Here is a 21,161-nt window from a genome sequence, read left to right as displayed (position 1 = left end):
GTCCTGTTACAATTGGCTCCTGTCTTCCTATCATTTCCCCTTAAAATCCATTTCCTAAAAAGCAACCAGATCCATTTTCTTAAAAGTTTAAATTAGAACCTATCACTTGACTGCTTAAAAACCTCTAATGGTAACCTGTAACATTCAGAAATAATATATAAACTTACCATGTCCTAAATGTCCGTGTCCATTCTGGTTCCTGTTCGCATCATTAAGCTTTATCACTACCCCTCTTTCTTTCTCTAATTCTGCCATCATCAAACTGGCCTTTTTGTACTGTAAACATGTCCAATTCAGCCTTCATTTGTTCCCTGGGCCTGAAATGTTCTACTCCTAGATCTTTGTATATTTGACTCCGTCTCGTTATTATGGTCTAAGGTACCTTCCCTGACTACTTTAGGAAAAGCACCACTCTCACCATAACTCTAACCCAAATATCAATTACTCATCAGTAATTTATCTTCCTGGAGATCTCTCTGTATTGTTCCACCAGAAATTAAATCCTCTGAGGACAGGGATTTTAACTTATACTCCACTGTCTTATCATCAGTGCTTAGTATAATATTTGGTTTTCAAACACTTGTTGAATGGAATTTATTCTACACAAATCCCAAATGTATTTAGGAAATTGGGACCAAATAACACATAGATTTTAGGTAAAGTTGTAAAGATCTTTTAAGAATTATAGTAAGGGCCTGACCTGTGGTGGCGCAGTGGATAAAGCGTCGACCTGGAAATGCTGAGGTCGCCGGTTCAAAACCCTGGGCTTGCCTGGTCAAGGCACATATGGGAGTTGATACTTCCAGCTCCTCCCCTTCTCTCTTCTCTCTCTCTGTCTCTCTCTCCTCTCTCTCCCTCTCTGTCTCTCCCTCTCCCTCTCTCTCTCCTCTCTAAAAATGAATGAACGAATGAATGAATGAATGAATGAATGAATAAATAAATAAATAAAAGAATGATAGTAAGGTAGTAAGAATGTTCAAGAAGTTGCTGAACTGTCTTGACTGGGTAGCTCAGTTGGTTAGAGTGCTGACCCAATACTCCAAAGTTGCGGGTTTGATCCCCAGTCAGGGCTCGTATAAGAACCAACCAATAAATGCACGAATAATAATAATAATAAGTGAAAGAACAAATCAGTGTTTCTTTCTCTCCCTAAAACCAATAAATTAAGAAGAAAAAAAGTTGCTAGATGGCCACACGTTAGGACCTTAATGACTTTTAGATGACCTTTAAAATCCTTTCCAATTATAACATCCTAATCTATACAAAATGTAATGAGTTACTTTCAGTCTATATAGCTGCTGGATAAATGGTTTCTATACTGTACCATCCTGTAACCTTCAGAGCTTCTAGTTTATGCCTACCTTAAACTTAACTAAACATCTTTAGTGACTTTAGACTATTCTTTCCCCCAAAAGTAAACCTAAACTTGCTATTCAGAACCAAGTCCCCAACCCATTATCAATTACAGGTGTAGAGTATGATACCTAAATTCCAACTTTTTCAAGGGTTTGGACATTAATTGCTATGATTTAGTTTTTGTTACCTTTTGCCTCCTACTACTACTTTGCCAAAGACTAGGTAAAACAGTACAACTGATAAAGGACTGTATTAAGATAATTTATAGGCATACTTCTTTGACCTCACAATTTTTCTTTAAATAAAATTTTGAACTTAGGTGTGAAATTACTTTAATAAGTCACAATTACTTTTAAAAGACAGTATTTTAAAAACAATATGTGCTAACCAAATTAATATAGTTGCAGGAAAAATAATGTATTATTTTTACTTAATGTATTATTTTAACATAGACAAATTTATTTTATCAGTGATTATAAAGCAGTGCATTCCAAAATGAGTTTATAAGAAGATTAATTCTTTAAAAGATACTGGTCAAAAAAATAGGTTGGAGAAATACATTATAACCCTTCTCTCCATTCACAAAACACAGCAACAATTAATTCTTTAAAACAGTATACAAAAAAAGGAGACTTGAACTTTACTTAATCCATCATTTCCCATATTTCTTTGACCAGAATTCCCTATATTTTGGGGGCAGGGGCAGTAATGGTAGGGAAACATTACTATATAGCACTATTTGAAAATGTTACTTCTAAATAGATTTACAAAATAGCTAGTATAGAGACTTTGACAATGAAAGAGAAGCTTACTAAGACATCCGTATTCCAGTAACTTGTATTACATGCTTAAATCAGCTAAAAAAAAGGGAGGGGACAATTATAAGATATATGATTTAATGAAAACAATAAAAATTTAACATTTTAGTCAAATCCCTATATTAAATGCTAATTTTTCTACCAGCAATTATTTTGTGACATCATTTCCAGCCCCCAATACTAAGGGTAGTTTTTCAATATTAAAACTAAAGTTCTCCCAGGAATCAGGTGGTTTAGAAGGTAGTGGGGAAGCACTGTTCTGTGAATCTACTGGTTTAAAGTCATTGGTGCCTTTGATGCTCTTTATCCCAGAGCATACTGACTATTTGGAAGGGAAAAATACTTTTAACATGTGGATTCTTATATTTTGCTGGACTTCTGGACCATTTTGTTTTGATGTGAACATAATCCTATGGGAGGGAGGAGAGTACGGAATAGTTAACACTCCCCAAAAAGAGAGGGACTACAGCAGTTTTAGAAAGCACTTACTTAATCATTTCAAAAAGCTTTGGATCTGAGACCTTGATATTTCGTGCCATATTCCAGGAAAGATGAACCATGGGTACTATTGACTTCACACTTTGCAATTTGTTCCATTCGTACCGTTCCACTGCCAATTTATACTGGCAGGCTAGGAAAAAAAAAACAATTATAAAGCAACCCAAAGTACCAAGATATATGAAGATAACCATTATCACCTTCTCAGGTAATATCAACACCAATTCTGAAAACCTCAAAATATTACAAAAATAATTTTTTATGTTTTTTTATAATTATGGTAATAATATCAACAGTGATCACAATGTAAAGAGTGCTTATAGTAACTATGTGCCAGGCATTGTGCTGAGCTATCTTAATACATCATTTCATTTAATCTTTAGCATCACCTTTTTAATTTTATTATCCCCGTTATACAGAAGAAATTGAGGCCCAGAAAGGTTATATAACTTGCCCAAAGTTGCAAGAGCCAGGTCCTGGTCCTAATCCAGGTCTCCTTGTCTCCAAAGGCCATATTCTTAATTTTAACTATCTATTGCCAAAGGCAGGCAAAATCCAAATGGATTTTCACGTAATAGATATTCATATAATACTGAATAAAAGAAAAATTTGAAATAAATAACTACTCTAGTTTGCTTTCTTTATAAAACAAAACCAAGCACTCTAATCATCGCATAGAGAAAAGCCACCACTGATCACAAATACCCATTTTAGACTTTTACACGAAGAATAATAAATATCTATTGCTTTTGAAAAGATACATATATTTTCCTTGTATATAAAGACATAAACTTGTTATTTGCTGAGATCTACAGTCTTGGATTCCTATTTGATAACTTGAACAATTTTTGTTCTACAAATTAAATTTTTATTTAAGGAAATACTCTTCTTCTAATTGTTAGTGGGGCATAGTTCAAAAAAAAAAAAAAAAGGACCTATCGGCTAACAATCCCTTATATTAAATGTTTTTTAGCATATGCTTTAAAATACCTGTAAGTGGACCAACATTCCAAGCAATGTTGTTGCACCAGCCAATAGCCTGAACCCAGTGAACAGTGCCTGCATTTATCCAGACCAAATCTCCAGGTCGCTGAATAAACCTATATACCGGAACATTTGCTTCATAAAGATCTTCAAGGTTAGGCCACCAAGAACCCATTAGGAAATTCAAATTATTTCTGAAATAAGAAAAATAATGCAAATGGATCAAGTATTTTAATAAGCTCCTTATATGACTGGAAGACAATGTCAAAATTATGCTCACTCATGCATTGAAACTTAATTTCTTGTTCAGTAAGAACTGCTGTATTTATAGATAAGTATTAGATGACTTAACCAAAGATCAGTTACTACCACTTTAAGATGATATTTTAAAGACCCAAATAAAATCCAAAACTATTTTATTTGGACAGAAACAGACAGTCAGAGAGAGGGACAGATAGGAAAGGAGAGAAATGAGAAGCATCAATTCTTTGTTGTGGCACTTTAATTGTTCACTGATTGCTTTCTCATATGTGCCTTGACTGGGGGGCTATAGCAGAGTGAGTGACCCCTTGCTCAAGCCAGTGACCATGGGGTCATGTCTATGATCTCACACTCAAGCCAGTGACCCTGCGCTCAAGCTGGTGAGCCCGCCCTTAAGTTGGCAACCTTGGGGTTTTGAAGCAGCTTCTGCATTTCAGTCCAATGCTATCCACTGCTCCACCACCTGGTCAGGCAATCCAAAACTACTTTTAAGCAATACATATTGACTTTTAATTTCACTTCACTAAAGGCTATTTTGATTGAAACCCTTCTCCCTGGACTACTGAGAAATCTCTAAAGGTAAACGGAAGGTAGAGCTGACATCAAGTCATTTAAATCCATAAACAGGAACACACAAAAGTACTATGAACTTCTACTTCTGAAGTAAAGTAGAAAACAGAGACGGTCTTAAATGCTATTCTGAATATTAAGCAAGAAAGGGGGATAGGATGTCAGTTTCTGTACAGTACTCGTGACTGGCTGACTAAAATCACACACATGCACAAATAACCATCATCACTGCTATCACCACCAATATACTTTGGAAGCATTCTACAAACCGTATGACTAAGCTTTTACTATAAAATCTAGCTGCTTCTTATTCTACTTCATCCTGATATAATATGAGGAATGTTTTAAACTACATAGCAACTTCTCCAACAAAGGAATTTTTAAAAATTTCTATTTACTATTTTAGATTTCCATTTTAGGAAATGAAAAACTTGCAGAGTGGAAATGTTCCTTTCCTGAAGATCTAAGAAAGAGCCTTCATTTTATTTTTGTGTCTTATGCTAAAAGATATAATAAAGTGTGCCTTTGGTTTAAGTTTCATTTTTTTTTATTTACATCAAGGGTTGACAAATCCAGTGCACTGCCTGTTTTCACAAATTAAAAAAATAGTTAAAATACAACCATGACCCTTCATTTACATATTATATGACTGTTTATGTGCTGCAATGACATGGTTGTGACAGAGACTGTGACCTGCAAGGGCTAAATTATTTATTATTTGGACCTTTATGAAAAGTTTAACAATCTATCTAGATGAAATCTTAGTCTACACTTTTTCCTGGAAAAAAGAATGCAAGGCAACTCTTGACAATCTAGAACAGACTGCCAGTGGTAGCCTAACTGCAAGGGGATAAGGATTGGCTTACTGTCTGTGATAAGGCTAAGGAGATACATTCCAGAAAAATTAACCTATAAAGAAAAATATGGCTACAGACACAAATCCTAGCTCTATTTCACCCATGTGATGCCATCACACAATTGCTGAAAACTTTCTATCTGCAAGCAAGCAAGCAGTCAAGACCACCAAATTATCAACTAAGTAAAAAAACAAGCAAAACTTTAATTTATATAAACAGCAAGGATTCTTTTTATCATTTATTCAAACAAAGTTATTTCTAGATATTATTTAAAGTTATAAAACAAACTATAAATATGGTCAGTATCAGTCAGTATCAAATAACAATTCTTATGCAAAACAAAATTATACTGAAATGATAAAATATTTCTGCAACTTAGTTAAATTTACCTCTTTATACTAACTTGATATTTTTCTTATCCCCAAGTTCAAGCTCTTTAGATATCATCTGCCTATTCTAATTATCTTTGTTCCCAGGTTACTTCTCCATTTAGATATGAAAGAAAAGTAAATCCTAAAAATAGCTAATCACTATTCAAAAATAATGAACATGAGTCATGTACTGCAGCTACAACAATATATACTATCTCAAAGTTTAAGAAATAAAAACCTTTTTGTAGCACATTGGAGATTTCATATGACACTTCTTTTTCTCCTACTACCAGTTTGTTGGTTCATAAAAGTATATAAATACAGATAGAATGAAGTAAATAATTTCATCAAAGCATTTGAACGTTTAGAATCCCTCATCTTTGGCTTTCTTACATTAAAGAAAATCTATGTGATTAAATAGCAAAGACAATAAAAGGTGATTACTTTCTGCTTACATACAGGAAATTTTGGATTAATATGATTATTTGCAACTGTATTTATTAATTCTTACTAAATTTAGATATTTACAGAAAATATTTTTTAGCCTCACATTAAAAAAATTTAAGTATGTGGAATACGTGTATAACCAGTTTGAAAATCTCTCGTCTGTAAACATTTTTGGGTATTTTTCCCCTGTATTTTACTGCAGTGGGGGATTAATACTGAATATATGTATAATTTATGTTTTTAAGCATAATAATTTTCTAATGTTAAAACAACCTGAAAATATCAGGTGCTTGCATAATGGAGTACTTTTTATAAAACAGAGAATAAGTTTCCACTTAAACAAACATTTCAACTTAAACCAATAAAAACAATTTCAAGGTACCTGTTAACACAAGATAAAGAAATATATGAAGGCTATTTCTAGAACTCTAGGCAAGAAATGTTTGCAGCAGATGAGTTCTTTCAATTAGAGAAAACAAAATTTGAAGCAGTTCATTAAGTTTTAAAACATTCCTGCATAAAGTAAAAGTTTACAGTTTTAAAAAGAATTTAAATCATAATGATATAGTAAAGAGTACTGTGTTCGAGTTATTAACTTTTCTTTCACTTCTAAAACCATTTTCAGCAAAACAATTTTTTCTTTCTTTTTTATTTTTATTTTTGGTGAGAGAGATAGAGAGTCAGAGAGAGAGACAGGGACAGACAGACAGGAAGGGAGAGAGATAAGCATCAATTCTTCGCTGTGGCACCTCAGTTGTTCATTGATTGCTTTCTCATATGTGCCTTGACTGGGGGGCTACAGCACAGCGAGTCACCCCTTGCTCAAGCCAGCAACCTTTGGGCTCAAGCCAGCAACCATGGGGTCATGTCTGTGATCCCACGCTCAAGCTGGTGACCCTGTGCTCAAGCTGGATGAGCCTGTGCTCAAGCCAGCAACCTCGGGGTTTCGAACCTGGGTCCTCTGCATCCCAGTCTGACACTATCCATTGCACCACCATCTGGTCAGGCCAGCAAAACATTTTTTCTTGGCATACAGACCTTTCATATGAACAAATATTTATATATCAACTCTTTAATTAGTCTAATAACTCAAATTTTTTTCCCTTTAAATTCAAAACTATTACTATTGCATGAAGTGGCTTCAAGGCATCTTTCTTAAAAGTATTCTCAATAACAAAGTAATAGGTTTGGGATCAAATCATTTTAAATGAATTTTCTGCTGAATGGTAAGTGAAAACAGGTTATGTGTTTTAGGACACCCAGCTGTCCTCTACAATTACTGTTTTGAATAATTACGTTTAAAGAAAATTTAGTTTGGAAACCTACTTTTCACAGAAATCATTCAGAACACCCCAGTAACCTTCAGGAACAACGAACCATTCACAGTCACCTGGACCAATATTTATGTTAACCGAACAGAAGTTATTATTTTCTTGATGACCTAAAATGTGAAAAGGAAAAAAAAAAAGTCAACATTCTGTAAGTTCTATAGAAAATATATCATTAGAAATGAAACCTTAGAAATGTTCAATAGACAATGTTCTAGTGGGATTCAGTTGTTGGAAGTATTTTTGAGGTCAGTCTAGTTTTAGAGCTGAGTAAGATCAATTTTTAACTTGTACAGTGGAAGAGTCTCTGTGGAAGGTAATCTATATTATGGTTAAAAGCTTAAATTCTACAGTCAGGCTCCTTGGCTTAGTCATTTTGTGAATCTGGGCAAGTTGCTAACTCCTTCTGACTCAGTTTCTTTACAGGTTAGAAAATAATGATTCCAATAAAGCATTGTGTTGTTTGGGGGAATCAATGAAATAATGACTGCTTCATACAGTGCCTAATACATGGTAAGAAATAAATATTAGCTATTATTGATATCATTAGCACTTCTTTCTTGTGAACAACCCATTTCTCACTGTAGTATTAGGACATCAGTAAAGAGGCAAGAAGTCTAGTCTCGTTTTCAAAATGCACTGCAGGAGTTCTACAAAAATGACAGAGCAGGGAACTCTGGGGGAAGTCTTCAGAAACACGCAAGCACACACACACACACACACACACACACTCTGGGGGAAGTCTTCAGAAACACGCAAGCACACACACACACACACACACACACACACACACACTCTGGGGGAAGTCTTCAGAAACACACACGCGCACACACACACACACAAAGCAGTCTGGGGGAAGTCTTCAGAAACACGCACGCACACACACACACAGCAGTCTGGGGGAAGTCTTCAGAAACACGCACACGCACACACACAGCAGTCTGGGGGAAGTCTTCAGAAACACACACACGCATGCACACACATACAGCAGTCTGGGGGAAGTCTTCAGAAACACACACGCACGCACACACACACACACAAAGCAGTCTGGGGGAAGTCTTCAGAAACACGCACACGCACACACACAGCAGTCTGGGGGAAGTCTTCAGAAACACGCACACGCACACACACAGCAGTCTGGGGGAAGTCTTCAGAAACACACACACGCATGCACACACACACAGCAGTCTGGGGGAAGTCTTCAGAAACACACACGCACGCACACACACACACACAAAGCAGTCTGGGGGAAGTCTTCAGAAACACGCACACGCACACACACAGCAGTCTGGGGGAAGTCTTCAGAAACACGCACACGCACACACACAGCAGTCTGGGGGAAGTCTTCAGAAACACACACACGCATGCACACACACACAGCAGTCTGGGGGAAGTCTTCAGAAACACACACGCACGCACACACACACACACAAAGCAGTCTGGGGGAAGTCTTCAGAAACACGCACACGCACACACACAGCAGTCTGGGGGAAGTCTTCAGAAACACGCACACGCACACACACAGCAGTCTGGGGGAAGTCTTCAGAAACACGCACACGCACACACACAGCAGTCTGGGGGAAGTCTTCAGAAACACGTACACACACACACAGCAGTCTGGGGGAAGTCTTCAGAAACTCACACGCACGCGCGCGCGCGCACACACACACACACACACACACCCTAGTAAAAATTGTCAGAAGCAGTCTTACCAGAACTCTGAGTGATAGTCAAAGTTAACATCAACCAAGAACATTCTTGATCAGAAGAAAGGCAACTAACTTAAACATGGTAGTATTTTTCTACAGCATTTTAACTTACCTTATTACCCATCCCCATCACTGGTGTTCATACTATAATTTGCCCTTGTTCTGGAGGGAGCAGAGTGGATCTTGTTCCCAAAGAATTGTGTTTTTCTGTTTTGACCTGACTGGAGTTTCCCCAAAACTAACACAACAGGCTTCTCTTTGTTTCGCATACCTCAGAAGTCTATCAGAGCAAGTGTTTCAGGGGAGGAGGCTTGCCCAAAACACTGAGAGACTAATAAACAAGTTGATGCTACCAGGGGCAGCTCCCTCCCCAAAGCAAAAACAACACACCCCTTTGGGGCAAACAACAGACATGCAAAGGCCTGGGTGAAAAAGCTGGGGAAGGAGATTTGAGGGGAATAAATGCTTTGAAAAGTTCCTATGAATAATGAAGAATTTAGAAAAGTCACACACTTATCAGGACAGGAAGTAAGCTCTATAAAGACCTGGAGAATTCCTCCCTCCTTTTTGGTTCTTTTTTCCACTTTTCTTTCTTCCTTTCTTTTCTTAGAAAGAGGCAGGAGAGAGAGAGAGAGGAACATTGAACTATTCCTGTATGTGTCCTGACTGGGGTTTCTTATTTTAGGTATTGGGCATTTAGGGAAACTATCAGGTCACTGGCTAACTGCTGAGATGATGGAAAGGAGACTTCAGTGACTACACATGACAAACAAAACACTCTTTGCAAACACATCTGTACAAAACCCACTAAAATAGACAACTGTAGCTACAACAAGCAACTACATACCCTGGAGATGGAAGAGAATAGACTTCTGTAATTGCTACATTATAATATTCTAAATGTCAAACAGTAGCAGAGCACTATGCTGAAAAAAGATACTTCAGGGTCCACATCCAAGAAAAAGTATAGCTATTTAAAGGAAAAAAAGGCAGTTTTCAAAAAAAAATTATGAGACATGCAGAGAAATAAGAAAGTATGCCTCAGTCAGAAAAAAAGCAAGCACACAAAATAAGAAAGGAGATCATATGCCTGACCTGTGGTGGCGTAGTGGATAAAGTGTCAGTCTGGAATGCTGAGGTCACTGGTTTGAAACCGAAAGCTTGCCCAGTCAAGGCACATATGAGAAACAGCTATGAGTTGCTGCTTCTAGCTTCTACCCCCTTCTCTCTCTCTCTTTCTCTCTCCTCTCTCTAAAAAAAAGTTAATAAAATCTTTAAAAAAAAGAGTTAAAAGAAACTACACCTAAAAAAGTAAAAACACTGTTCTAAGTAGCAAATACTTTAAACCAAGTGTCTTAAATATGTTTAAAGAGCTAAAGAAAATCATGCATAAGAACCAAGGGCCACAATATCTCAACAGAGATGATCAATAAAGAGACAAATTATATTAACAGAAATAAAACTACAGCTGAAAATATAACTGAAATAAAAAATTCACTAGTGGGCTTAACAAATATATATATATATATATATATATAGCAGATTTGAGCAGGTTAAAGAAAAAATAAGCAAACTTAAAAATCTGCTTGAGCAGGTTAAAAAACACTTACATAAACACTGTGTGGAGTCCTAAAGGAAAAGAAGGGCAGTAAGAACATTTGAAGAAATGATAATTGAAAACTTCCAAAATTTGATAAAATATACTCAATCTGCACATCCAAGAAACTCAAGGAACTCCAAGTAAGAATGAAGTTAAACCCTTAGCTGACAGCATATATAAAAATTTAAATGGACAAAAGATCTAAACATAAGAACTAGAACTATAAAAATTCTAGGAAGAAAATATTGAGGTGAATCCTTACAATCTTGGAGTTGGCAATGATTTCTCATATATGACACCAAAAGTACAAACAATCCAAGGAAAAAAATGGATAAATTGAATTTCATCAAAATCAAAAACTTTTATAGATACATCAAAGGACACCATCAAGAGAGTGAACCAACAAACTATAGAAGAAAAGGAAATATCTATAAATCATTACCTGATAAGGGATTAATATGCAGAATAAAGAACTCCTATTATTCAACAACAAAAGACTATTCAATTAAAAAATGAACTAAAGACTTGAATAGATAGTTTTATAAAGGAGATATACAAATGGCCAACAGGCACATGAAAATCAAAGCCACAAACTGAAAAACCCTTTCCATGCCACTAGATCAGCCATAATACAACAAAAAATTAAAAATCATCAGTATTGGTACAGATGTAGGAAAATTAGACTTAGTATATTCCCAGCAGAAATGTCAAATGGTGCAGTTGCTATGGAAAGCAGTTTGGCAGTATATAACCAAATGAACTGGAAATAAGTGTTCAAACAAATATTTGTACACAAATGTTCATGGAAACACTATTCACAACACCAAAAGTGGAACAACCTAATGTCCATCAACTAATGAATGAATAAACAAAATGCTCTATATCTATACAATGGATTATTATTTGGCCATAAAAAATAAAACATTGATACACTGTGAATGAACCTCAAACATGCTAAATGAAAGAAGCAGACACAACAGGCAACATATTGTATGAGTTCATTTATGTAAAACATCCAGGACCTGGCAGGTTAGCTAAGTTAGTTAAGAGCATTGTCCCAAAACAAGGTTGCAGGTTGAGTCAGGGCACACATGGGAAGCAGCCAATGAGTGCACGACTGAGTGGAACAACAAATGAATGCTTCCCTTCCCCCTCCTCTCCTCTCTCTGTCTCTCTGAAAATAAAAAAAGAAATTAAGCCCTGACCAGATAGCTTGGTCAGCTGGAGCATCCTCCTGGAGCCAGAGGTTGCCAGTTGGATTCCCCAGTTAGGGCAGCTCCATGTTCCTGTCTCTCTCTCCCTGTCTTTCTCAAAAAACAAACCAAAAAAACCCATCTAGATCAGGGAAATCTATAGAGCCAGAAAGCAAACCACAGTAAGTCCTTATATAACATCATTGATAGGTTCATGGAACTGCAGCAAACACAAAACCAATTCTACCACAGGCTCATTGATATAAACAAGAGTTATTACAGAACAACATTGTGTGAAAGGACTGAGGACCTGCCACAGTGGTTTCCAGGAGCTGAGGGAAAGGGAAATGGGGAGGACTGCTTAATGGGTATGGCTTTTCTTTTTGAAATGATGAAAATGTCTTGGAACTGCACAGAGGTGATGGCTACCTGGCACAGTGAATAACTAAACGTGACTGAATCACACACTTTAAAAGGTTTAATTTAATGTGAATTTTACCTCAATAAAGAAAAATGTAGCAGTGTTCTCACCATACCCTGAGTCCCTTTTACATATTAAAGTATAATGTGAAGATAACATGCTTAATACTTAAAACTGTCTCTTACCATGGATAGATGATTGGAATTGTCCATAGCATGGACTCCAAATAAAATTTAGCTCTAATTAAAATTAGAGCTTCTGGGACCCTACAATCTAACTAAAAATCTTTTAGGTAGGGTAGAGTCTGACAGCTTCTTTATAGTTTAGAGCAGTGGAAGTCAACCTGGTCCCTACCGGCCACTAGTGGGCATTCCAGCTTTCATGGTGGGTGGTAGTGGAGCAATCAAAGTATAAATAAAAAGATAGATTTAACTATAGTAAGTTGTTTTTTTTTAAATTAAAAAAAATTTTTTTTTTAAATTTTATTTATTCATTTTTAGAGAGGAGAGAGAAACAGAGAGAGAGAAGTGGGGAGGAGCTGGAAGCATCAACTCCCATATGTGCCTTGACCAGGCAAGCCAGGGTTAGTAAGTTGTTTTATAAAGATTTATTCTGCCAAACTTAGCGAAAATCTGACATAAAGTACTTGGTAAGTAATTATTATTATATGCTTAAACTTGCTGTAACTCTGCTTTATAAATTTGATAAAGTAAAGTTACTTCCCTACTTTATAAATCACCATCATTGTGGAACCAGTGGGCGGTTAGAAAATTTTACTACTAACAGAGATACAAAAGTGGGCGGTAGGTATAAAAGGGTTGACTACCCCAGTTTAGAGCATACACAACTGATTAAAAAGTCCATTAGGCCCTGGACAGTTGGCTCAGTGGTAGAGTGTCGGCCTGGCGTGCAGAAGCCCTGGGTTCGATTCCCAGCCAGGGCACATAGGAGAAGCGCCCATGTGCTTCTCCACTCCTCCCCCTCTCCTTCCTCTCTGTCTCTCTCTTCCCCTCCCACAGCCGAGGCTCCATTGGAGCAAAGATGGCCCGGGCGCTGGGGATGGCTCCTTGGCCTCTGTCCCAGGCACTAGAGTGCAACTGAGTGACGCCCCCTGGTGGGCGTGCCGGGTGGATCCCGGTCGGGCGCATGCAGGAGTCTGTCTGACTGTCTCTCCCTGGTTCCAGCTTCAGAAAAATACAAAAAAAAATTAAAAAAAAAAAAAAAAAAAGTCCATTAAAGCAGGTAATGCTTATTTAGCTATCTAACTCCTGGAACAGAGTTTGCCCCATAAAAAAGTATTTAAAAATTTTAAATACTGAATTGAACTAACAGTTTAAGGGTCAACTGTACATTTCTTCTAAGACTGAGTTGCCCAATGCAATAACCACTTAAAATATGGTTAGTATAAACTGAAATGTACACAATTTTGAAGACTTAATATAAAAAATACCCCAATAATGTTTATATTGATTACATGTTGAAATAGTTCACTATACTAGGTTAAAATTAACTTCACCTATTTCATTTTACATTAATGTGACTACTATAAAATTTTAAATCATATATATGACCTGCATTATACTTCTATTGGACAGTGTTATTCCCTGACGGAATTCTTTATAGAGTATTCTTTAAGGTTCTACAAGCCATTTTAAAAAACTAATGCCTTGTATCTAAACCAACAAAAAACCAAAACAGTCCTAGGCAACTAGTAGAAAAGAAGTAATCTATAAAGTTTGCTTTTCTCCTTGATTTGTAATGAAAAATTGCACTTTATTTTTATTTGAGGATATTTGCATAAAATACTTCAAATTGGAGATATTTTCAATTGAAATGAATCTTAATAGGATCAATTCAGTACTACATATGTTAAAAAAAAAAGGAACTCCAGAGAGTTCAAATAATTGCCCAGTATTGACATCAGTATATAAAGTGGGGACAGAATGGAAAACAGGTAAGTCTTCTGCCATTTACTCCAGAAATGTCTCCACTTTACCCAGCAATGGATAAAACATCACAGAACTGGGCTTCCAATGGCCTGATAATAAAAATTACTACAACCAAATGGTTCTAATCTTGGCTGAATATTAAAATCCTCTGGGGACTTTTCACAAAAAAAAATACTGTTGACTGGACCACAATCTCCAGAGATTAATTAACTATATATTTTTAAAAAGCTTACCAGAAGATTCTAATGAGCATCCAGGACTGGGGACCACTAACCTCTGTTACCCAGAAGCAAGAATAGGCCTATTATGAAACAATTCTTAAACTACTATTCAATAAGCAGGTGACAAAGAAGAAAGCAGCCTATTTCTCAAACCATGGCTGCTTTAAGTAGCAAACAGAAGCACCTGAAAGTTATATGCAGCTCATAGGCACTGCTATAGCTGAACTCATTATCTCCAGTATTTTTCTGAATTGTTAAATATTTTGAACATCATCCTATAAAATTTCATGTCAATCTAAGGCAGCACAGAGAAGATGATACATTAGTGTTGGCCAAAATTTTAAGTCTAAAAGCAACGTAATTCATTTTACAAATAAATAAAAAGACCCAGAGAAGGAATGTGATTTGCCAAAAGTGACACGCTTACTTAGTGGTAAAGTCCAGACTAGATACCAGGATGAGTCCAGTAATACCCCTTGCATCATCATACTTTGTAAACTGTGCATTGTGACCCAAATAGACAGTTGTTATCTACACTTCCTTTTCTTAAATGAAATAGAAAGGACTACAATTAGAAAATGTATTGTTCTATGAAACTGTTATATATACAAGCATGTGAACTAGGTCATAATATAAAATATATTTCCAAGTGTGATTATGGTAAAAAAAAAAAAAAAGTTTAGAAAAAAACTATATCCCATTACTTTTCAGTAGATGGGATCAACAACAGTACTTAAGCCATAGGGGCTTATTTTCCCAGGAGTGCTCCAACGACCACTTTACCAGATTAAAATGCCATTGTTTCAGTGCTATTACATTTAAAAAAGATTAATACACAGGGGGTGAGGGGAATCTTAATTAATTAATTATCTAAGCCCAGTTGAAATGTCAAACCTTGCATTAGGAATAATCCTTACAGCTTCATTCATTGTAAATGGAAAGACTCTAGTTCTCTTTTGCATGTTTCACATTTTGATTAACTCTGTTTTTTCAATTGTAGGAGATATGTTATTAGTTCATAAGTTACCTGGTGTTCTGCTGCCTGGAACTTTCATGTATAGCTGAACTGTGTTCATGCCCAGTATGGTATGACCAACGTGGCTTAGAAGATTTCCTGCTGATACGACACGCACAAAAGCAGGAAGTTTAGTCAACTCATGTAGCTGCAACTTCCACCTGCAATAAAATAACACCAAGAGTGAAACTCTACTACAAATATTGGTGGAAATTAAGCATTTCTTCAAAAACTGTGTGTTATAATCAAAAAAACAATTAAATCTGTAAATATTTTACTTTTACATAGAAAACACTGAAATGCTTAAATTTTTCCAAAGAAAAATTCCTAATGAAAAGCATTAAAATTATTGAATAAAAGAAAAAAACTAACTTCCAATTTTTATAACTGTTGTATATATTAATCATAAAATATAATGTTATGATTATATAATTAGCATACAGTCAGTCTCAATGAAAATTTCTACAAGGGTTTCAATTCAAGAAAATACTTCAGTTTTTTTAAATTTGCTCATTTTAGAGAAGAGAGACAGAGAGAAGTGGGGGAGGAACAGGAAGCATCAACTCCCATATGTGACTTGACCGGGTAAGCCCAGGGTTTTGAACTGGCGACCTCAGCATTCTAGGCTGACACTTTATCCACTGCACCACCACAGGTCAGGCAAGAAAATATTTAGCAAAAAATAATTTAGCTAAAATTTGTGTATCAACTTAGAACACTGACAAGGAATGAAATAGAAGAGGAAATTGTATACAATTCTCAATCTTGCAAAGGATACCTCTTTATATCAATTCACAGAAGACTACAAAGACTTACTTTTTGTCATCAGACAAGTCAATGTTGGTCCCAAACTTGATGGTTTTAAAGGGTCCTTTTCTCCTCCTCCCAGAACTTAAAAAAAAAGACACTATTAGAAACATGCATTTTTAAACAGAAATACTAAGTGGACAATTAAAAATAACTTACTTATCTGAAGATGTAGATTCATTATCTGAGTGTTCTTTATGGTGACTTCTTTTCTCATTTTCTTCCTATTGATGAAGCAAAACGCATTTGAGTTTAATATTCTAGAACCAGCTTTCCTTTCCATCATACAACTGAAAACTTCACATTTAGAATGATGGTATTATGTTTTGAAACTAAATTTCTATAGGCTTTTTTCACATGAAAATTTCTTCAAAGACCAAACTAAATAAAAATCCAAGAAGTCAGTGATATACAACTTCCTCCATCAACACAATGTTGTTCTAAGAGTCCTTCTTTATTAATATTCTTCAAAAAGAGAAACAAACTACAGATTCTCACTCCTGTCCCATTTTTCAAGGAGAGAAAATTTAAGGAAAGTTGAGAGGCCTAAGAAGTATCAATCTTGATTATAAAATTTCCAAATTAACAGAGGTACATGCATGCATGTGTATATAATTATATATGTATTGGGGTGGAAGGTAAGAAGTGTTAGGTTTGGGTCCAGGGCATTAGATACAAGCCCTTTTAAAACTCAAATTCCCCTCACCCAACCTCCCACAGGGGCAGCTTCCTAATTAAGCATCTTCCTCACCTGGCCTCCCCCTCCTCTAAGCAACTCCCTCTACCCTGGGGAAGGTTCTTCAAAGTGTCCTTGGGACAAGGCCTTCCAGAGGGACCTGAGATTGGGGAAAGGGAGACAGTCTGTGACCAAGGCCAGAAACCAGGATATGCTCATCTGAGCATGTCCAGGTGCACCAACCCTATGTCAGCAGATGCCTGCAGTAATCCCTATATCAGACACCCGCTTCCTGCAGCTAGCTCTCTGCTGATCCCACTATAGTCTCAGCCCCTCTGTTCACAGATGCATAAATAAATTTCTTATAAAACTCATCAGGCCTTCTGTATCCCTCCTTTGGCCCACCTAACAAGAAGTTCTCTATTCCTGACTATGGACAAATATAAAAAGGTCTTCCTGTGCTAAATCTTTTTACCACAATGAATTACACATGACTGATAGAACATTTAAAACATTAGAAAGGAAATTAAATGCTGGATAAATCTAGGTGCTTTACAATGCAAAGTTACTTTTATTTGCAATTTTTATATCACAGACATGATTATCTATTAACACTGTCCTATGATTTTTTTTAGTTAGCAATACTTAGTAACATTTTGGCTTCCTTCCCTTTAAATGCAGTTTCTAAACATTTGTCAAATTTTTCACATGTAATGTGGTCCAGGGCTCCAAAGCACACAAAACCCCGATCTACTTACATACTCATACTCTGCCTCTTACTATCTTCACTTTTCAAATCTTCCTCCAAATTTTCCCTTGATGATATCTGAATCCTGCTATTATTATCTACCATATTCTGACTATTATACTACCCCATAGTGAAAGTATCTCGAAAGTTTGAACTATAGAGATTTATATGGACAATGAATTCACTGCAACTCCTGAAAGTTACAGGACAGTTTTTATTTGATAAATTCTTGATAGGATACAGTGAGAAAGGAATACAAGTATATGATTTACAGGTACAAATGTTACCTCGGTTGAAAACGTGAACTCAGGGCAGAATATTAAACAGATAAAAGCAAATTGAATGAATTACAAATAAAGACTTCCAGGCACATATTAAGTTTCAGCTATAGGATAGGTACACACAAGTATTTGAGTAATACATTTAATAAACTCATTTTTGAAGGCACTTTTTGTTCACTTTGTAGGAGAATTTACAAAGCTCTTATTACATACAGTTCTAAAGGATTTTAGTAATGCTTCACTGCTGAAAGGCCTATGAGTCTTTTAATAACCCTGATTATTTTTCAAAAAGTGTTTTTTTTTAATTTTCCATATATTTTCACATAATTTATGCCTGTCCTTTAGTTTTCTCTTTCAGACTGAGATTAGTAAGAATAATACTAATGCTCCCTTGAGGAGCTAACAGATAATTACCAGCCTGGTAGAGAAGAAAAATGGGAAGGCTAGAAACTGTGCAAGCATAAAGCAAACTTGAGACTTACTTAATCCTCTGCTATCAGTGGTTCTAAATAGGGGCAGTTTTGCCTTCCATAGGACATTTATCATGTCTAGAGACATTTTTGATGGTCACAGCTAGAGTTGGGGATAAGGGGTGTGCTAAAAGCATCTAAGTGGGGAAAGGCTAGGGATGCAATTAAACGTCCTATAATATGAACAATACCTCACAAGTAATTATCCAACCCAAAGTGTCAATAATTCCACGGTTAAGAAACCCTGCTCTAAACAAAAATATCCCAGAAATGAGGGAGACATCTCACTAAAAAGTAATAATATTTACTTTATCAACATGTAGGTTTTCTTAGACTTTACCAAGAACAAACTGGATAGCAGCACTTAGAAAGTATTTTACATAACTATAAAATAATGAGATGCTTACAAAAGTAACATACCCCTTTAAATTAAAATAATATAAAATATTTCCAAAATAAAATAGTCCTCAGGAAGTAATTACTTACTCTCAACGATTCCTGGAAGGAGGAAGCCTGGTACTGTGCATATTTAGCAATTGTCGTATGGGATCTATTACTTTCACAATGCCAGATTTTCTTCGTTCCAGTGGGATCCCAGTTTTCATCTGCTGGCTGCAATAACTGTGTCCTCACTTCCACCATATGTTCATTGTTAGCTTCCACCAAAGTTTTGGTAGAGAAAAGTCCCAGGTCTTCATAAATAAATAAAGATAGTTAATAAATAAAACTGATATTTGGAATAACATTTTAAAGTGTTATTTTTGTTTAAGGAAAAAAAAAAAGGAAAACGTTTTACGGTGCTCCATTCAGTTGCCCTTCAAGCCAGCTGGGGTCTCTGCAAACCCTGAGCTTCCTGTCAGGTTTCCACAACCATACACTGAAACCCTGGGCCTGCCTATTCATCACGCCACCAACAGAGGCAGAATCAATGGGGCAATAGTACATTTAAACTGCATTTAATTTTACCTAAATTTTTATTAAAAATTTATTAGTCAAACTAAGTCATAATTATATAATTTGACTAAAATAAAAGCCAAATTAAAACACTATCAGTGAATCGCCAGTAACTACTATCATCACTGTATCTTCACACTGATTTAAGAAATGACACACACATACATTTACAATCTGGAAAATATGAAAATAAAAATATAAAAAATGAAAACATAAATAGAAATAAGTTACTGCCTGTGCTTCAAAAGTTAATAGATAGCAAAGGAAATAAACAAACTTTTCCTTTTTCTTATTATAGCTTACCCAATTTAAGAGCTCCAGCAAGGCCACGTATTACTGTAACAGGGTTGTTTGGATTTGTACAAAATTGATGCAATGGAGGAAAGAAAGCATCACGTTTATTTTCCAACTGTAAAATTAAACCATATAGTTAGATCTCTGGAAAACAGACCTTTAATTTAAATACTGTGATAAAATCATATCTGTTATTTATTGCCATTTAATAATGCACCCTATATGTTATTATTTGTGTTTGATATTTTACAGTTATGTCTTTTAATCCTAACTATAATTAGATATAATCATATATATCTCCCTTGTCCATTTTACCTTGAACAAAATAAGTAGAAAAAAATTAAAATCCAGTACCAGATTTTGAAAAATATTATTCAACCTTAAGAAGGAAGAAAATCTTATCACATGCTGCAACACAGATAAAATTTGAGGACACTATGTTAAGTGAAAATAAGCAAGTCACAGAAAGAAAAATTGTATATAATTTCACTTATATGTCGTATCTAAAGTAGTCAAATTCATAGACACAAAAAGTAAAATGGCTGTTACTAATAATGGCTGGGGAAACTGTGGAGAGTGAGTTTTTTAATGGGTATCGAACTTCAGGTTTGCAAGATAAAGTTATGGAGAACTGTTTTTGCAACAAGAATACATTTAAAACTACTAAACTGTGCACTTAAAAATGGTTAATTTTATGTATTCAGTCTTTTAATCACAAAAAGAAAATAAAAATCAAGTATTACCAAAATGAAAATAGGCTGAAAAAGATTCATAAAAGATAATCTAAATGTTGCATCTCCCTCCCCTAGCCCCCAACCTCAGTATAAAAGTTTTCTTACAGTTCTATTCAGTGCTGCCTTTACATGCTGAAGGATCAACAAAAACTGGAGAAGGATTAACATAACATTTAGACTCTTGAGGGCAAAAAAAGAACCGAATCTTATTTGGGAAAACATTTAAAAAAAAAAGGTTGCTTTGACTGAACTCTTAATTTCTTGTATCAGATGTCTAAATGTCCATAAAGTAAAATTAATATCCAGTTTTAAGTAATCTATTTAGCTTTTCAATGATGTATCTATTAACATATGTTACATTCTCAAACACTATTTTTGGAGGTAAAGAATATCTTTTCTTTCGTTAAGTAGATGTATAAAACAGAATGAATATTCAGGGCCATACAATTTAGTAGGGTGCAGATTTAAAACCCAGAGTACTCAAAAAATATACTTTTAAGTAGTTTCTGCCTATACCACTCAAAATTTGGAGCAGCACAAAGTATTTCTCACCACTAACGTAAACACAGTAATAGCAGAGAAGACATGTTTTAAATGAT

General features: G+C 35.5%; 1 protein-coding gene across 3 annotated transcripts in view; it reads right to left on the bottom strand.

Annotated features, from left to right (window-relative positions):
- KDM6A (lysine demethylase 6A) overlaps nucleotides 1-21,161 on the bottom strand; it is a 250,028-nt gene that overhangs the window by 17,057 nt on the left and 211,810 nt on the right. For all 3 annotated transcript variants that reach the window (XM_066250321.1, XM_066250322.1, XM_066250323.1), the window contains 8 exons: nucleotides 19,838-19,943; nucleotides 19,067-19,272; nucleotides 16,565-16,629; nucleotides 16,415-16,489; nucleotides 15,611-15,759; nucleotides 7,489-7,603; nucleotides 3,663-3,850; nucleotides 2,664-2,805 (listed from right to left, as the gene is read on the bottom strand). In XM_066250321.1, coding sequence (XP_066106418.1) covers nucleotides 2,664-2,805; nucleotides 3,663-3,850; nucleotides 7,489-7,603; nucleotides 15,611-15,759; nucleotides 16,415-16,489; nucleotides 16,565-16,629; nucleotides 19,067-19,272; nucleotides 19,838-19,943 — 1,046 coding nt within the window. The remainder of the gene's footprint in view (nucleotides 1-2,663; nucleotides 2,806-3,662; nucleotides 3,851-7,488; nucleotides 7,604-15,610; nucleotides 15,760-16,414; nucleotides 16,490-16,564; nucleotides 16,630-19,066; nucleotides 19,273-19,837; nucleotides 19,944-21,161) is intronic.

The sequence above is a fragment of the Saccopteryx bilineata genome, chromosome X (genome assembly GCF_036850765.1).
Source record: "Saccopteryx bilineata isolate mSacBil1 chromosome X, mSacBil1_pri_phased_curated, whole genome shotgun sequence".
Classification (NCBI taxonomy): Eukaryota; Metazoa; Chordata; class Mammalia; order Chiroptera; family Emballonuridae; genus Saccopteryx; species Saccopteryx bilineata.
Note: the sequence above shows the minus strand (reverse complement) of the source record. Positions and strands in the feature narration are given on the sequence as shown.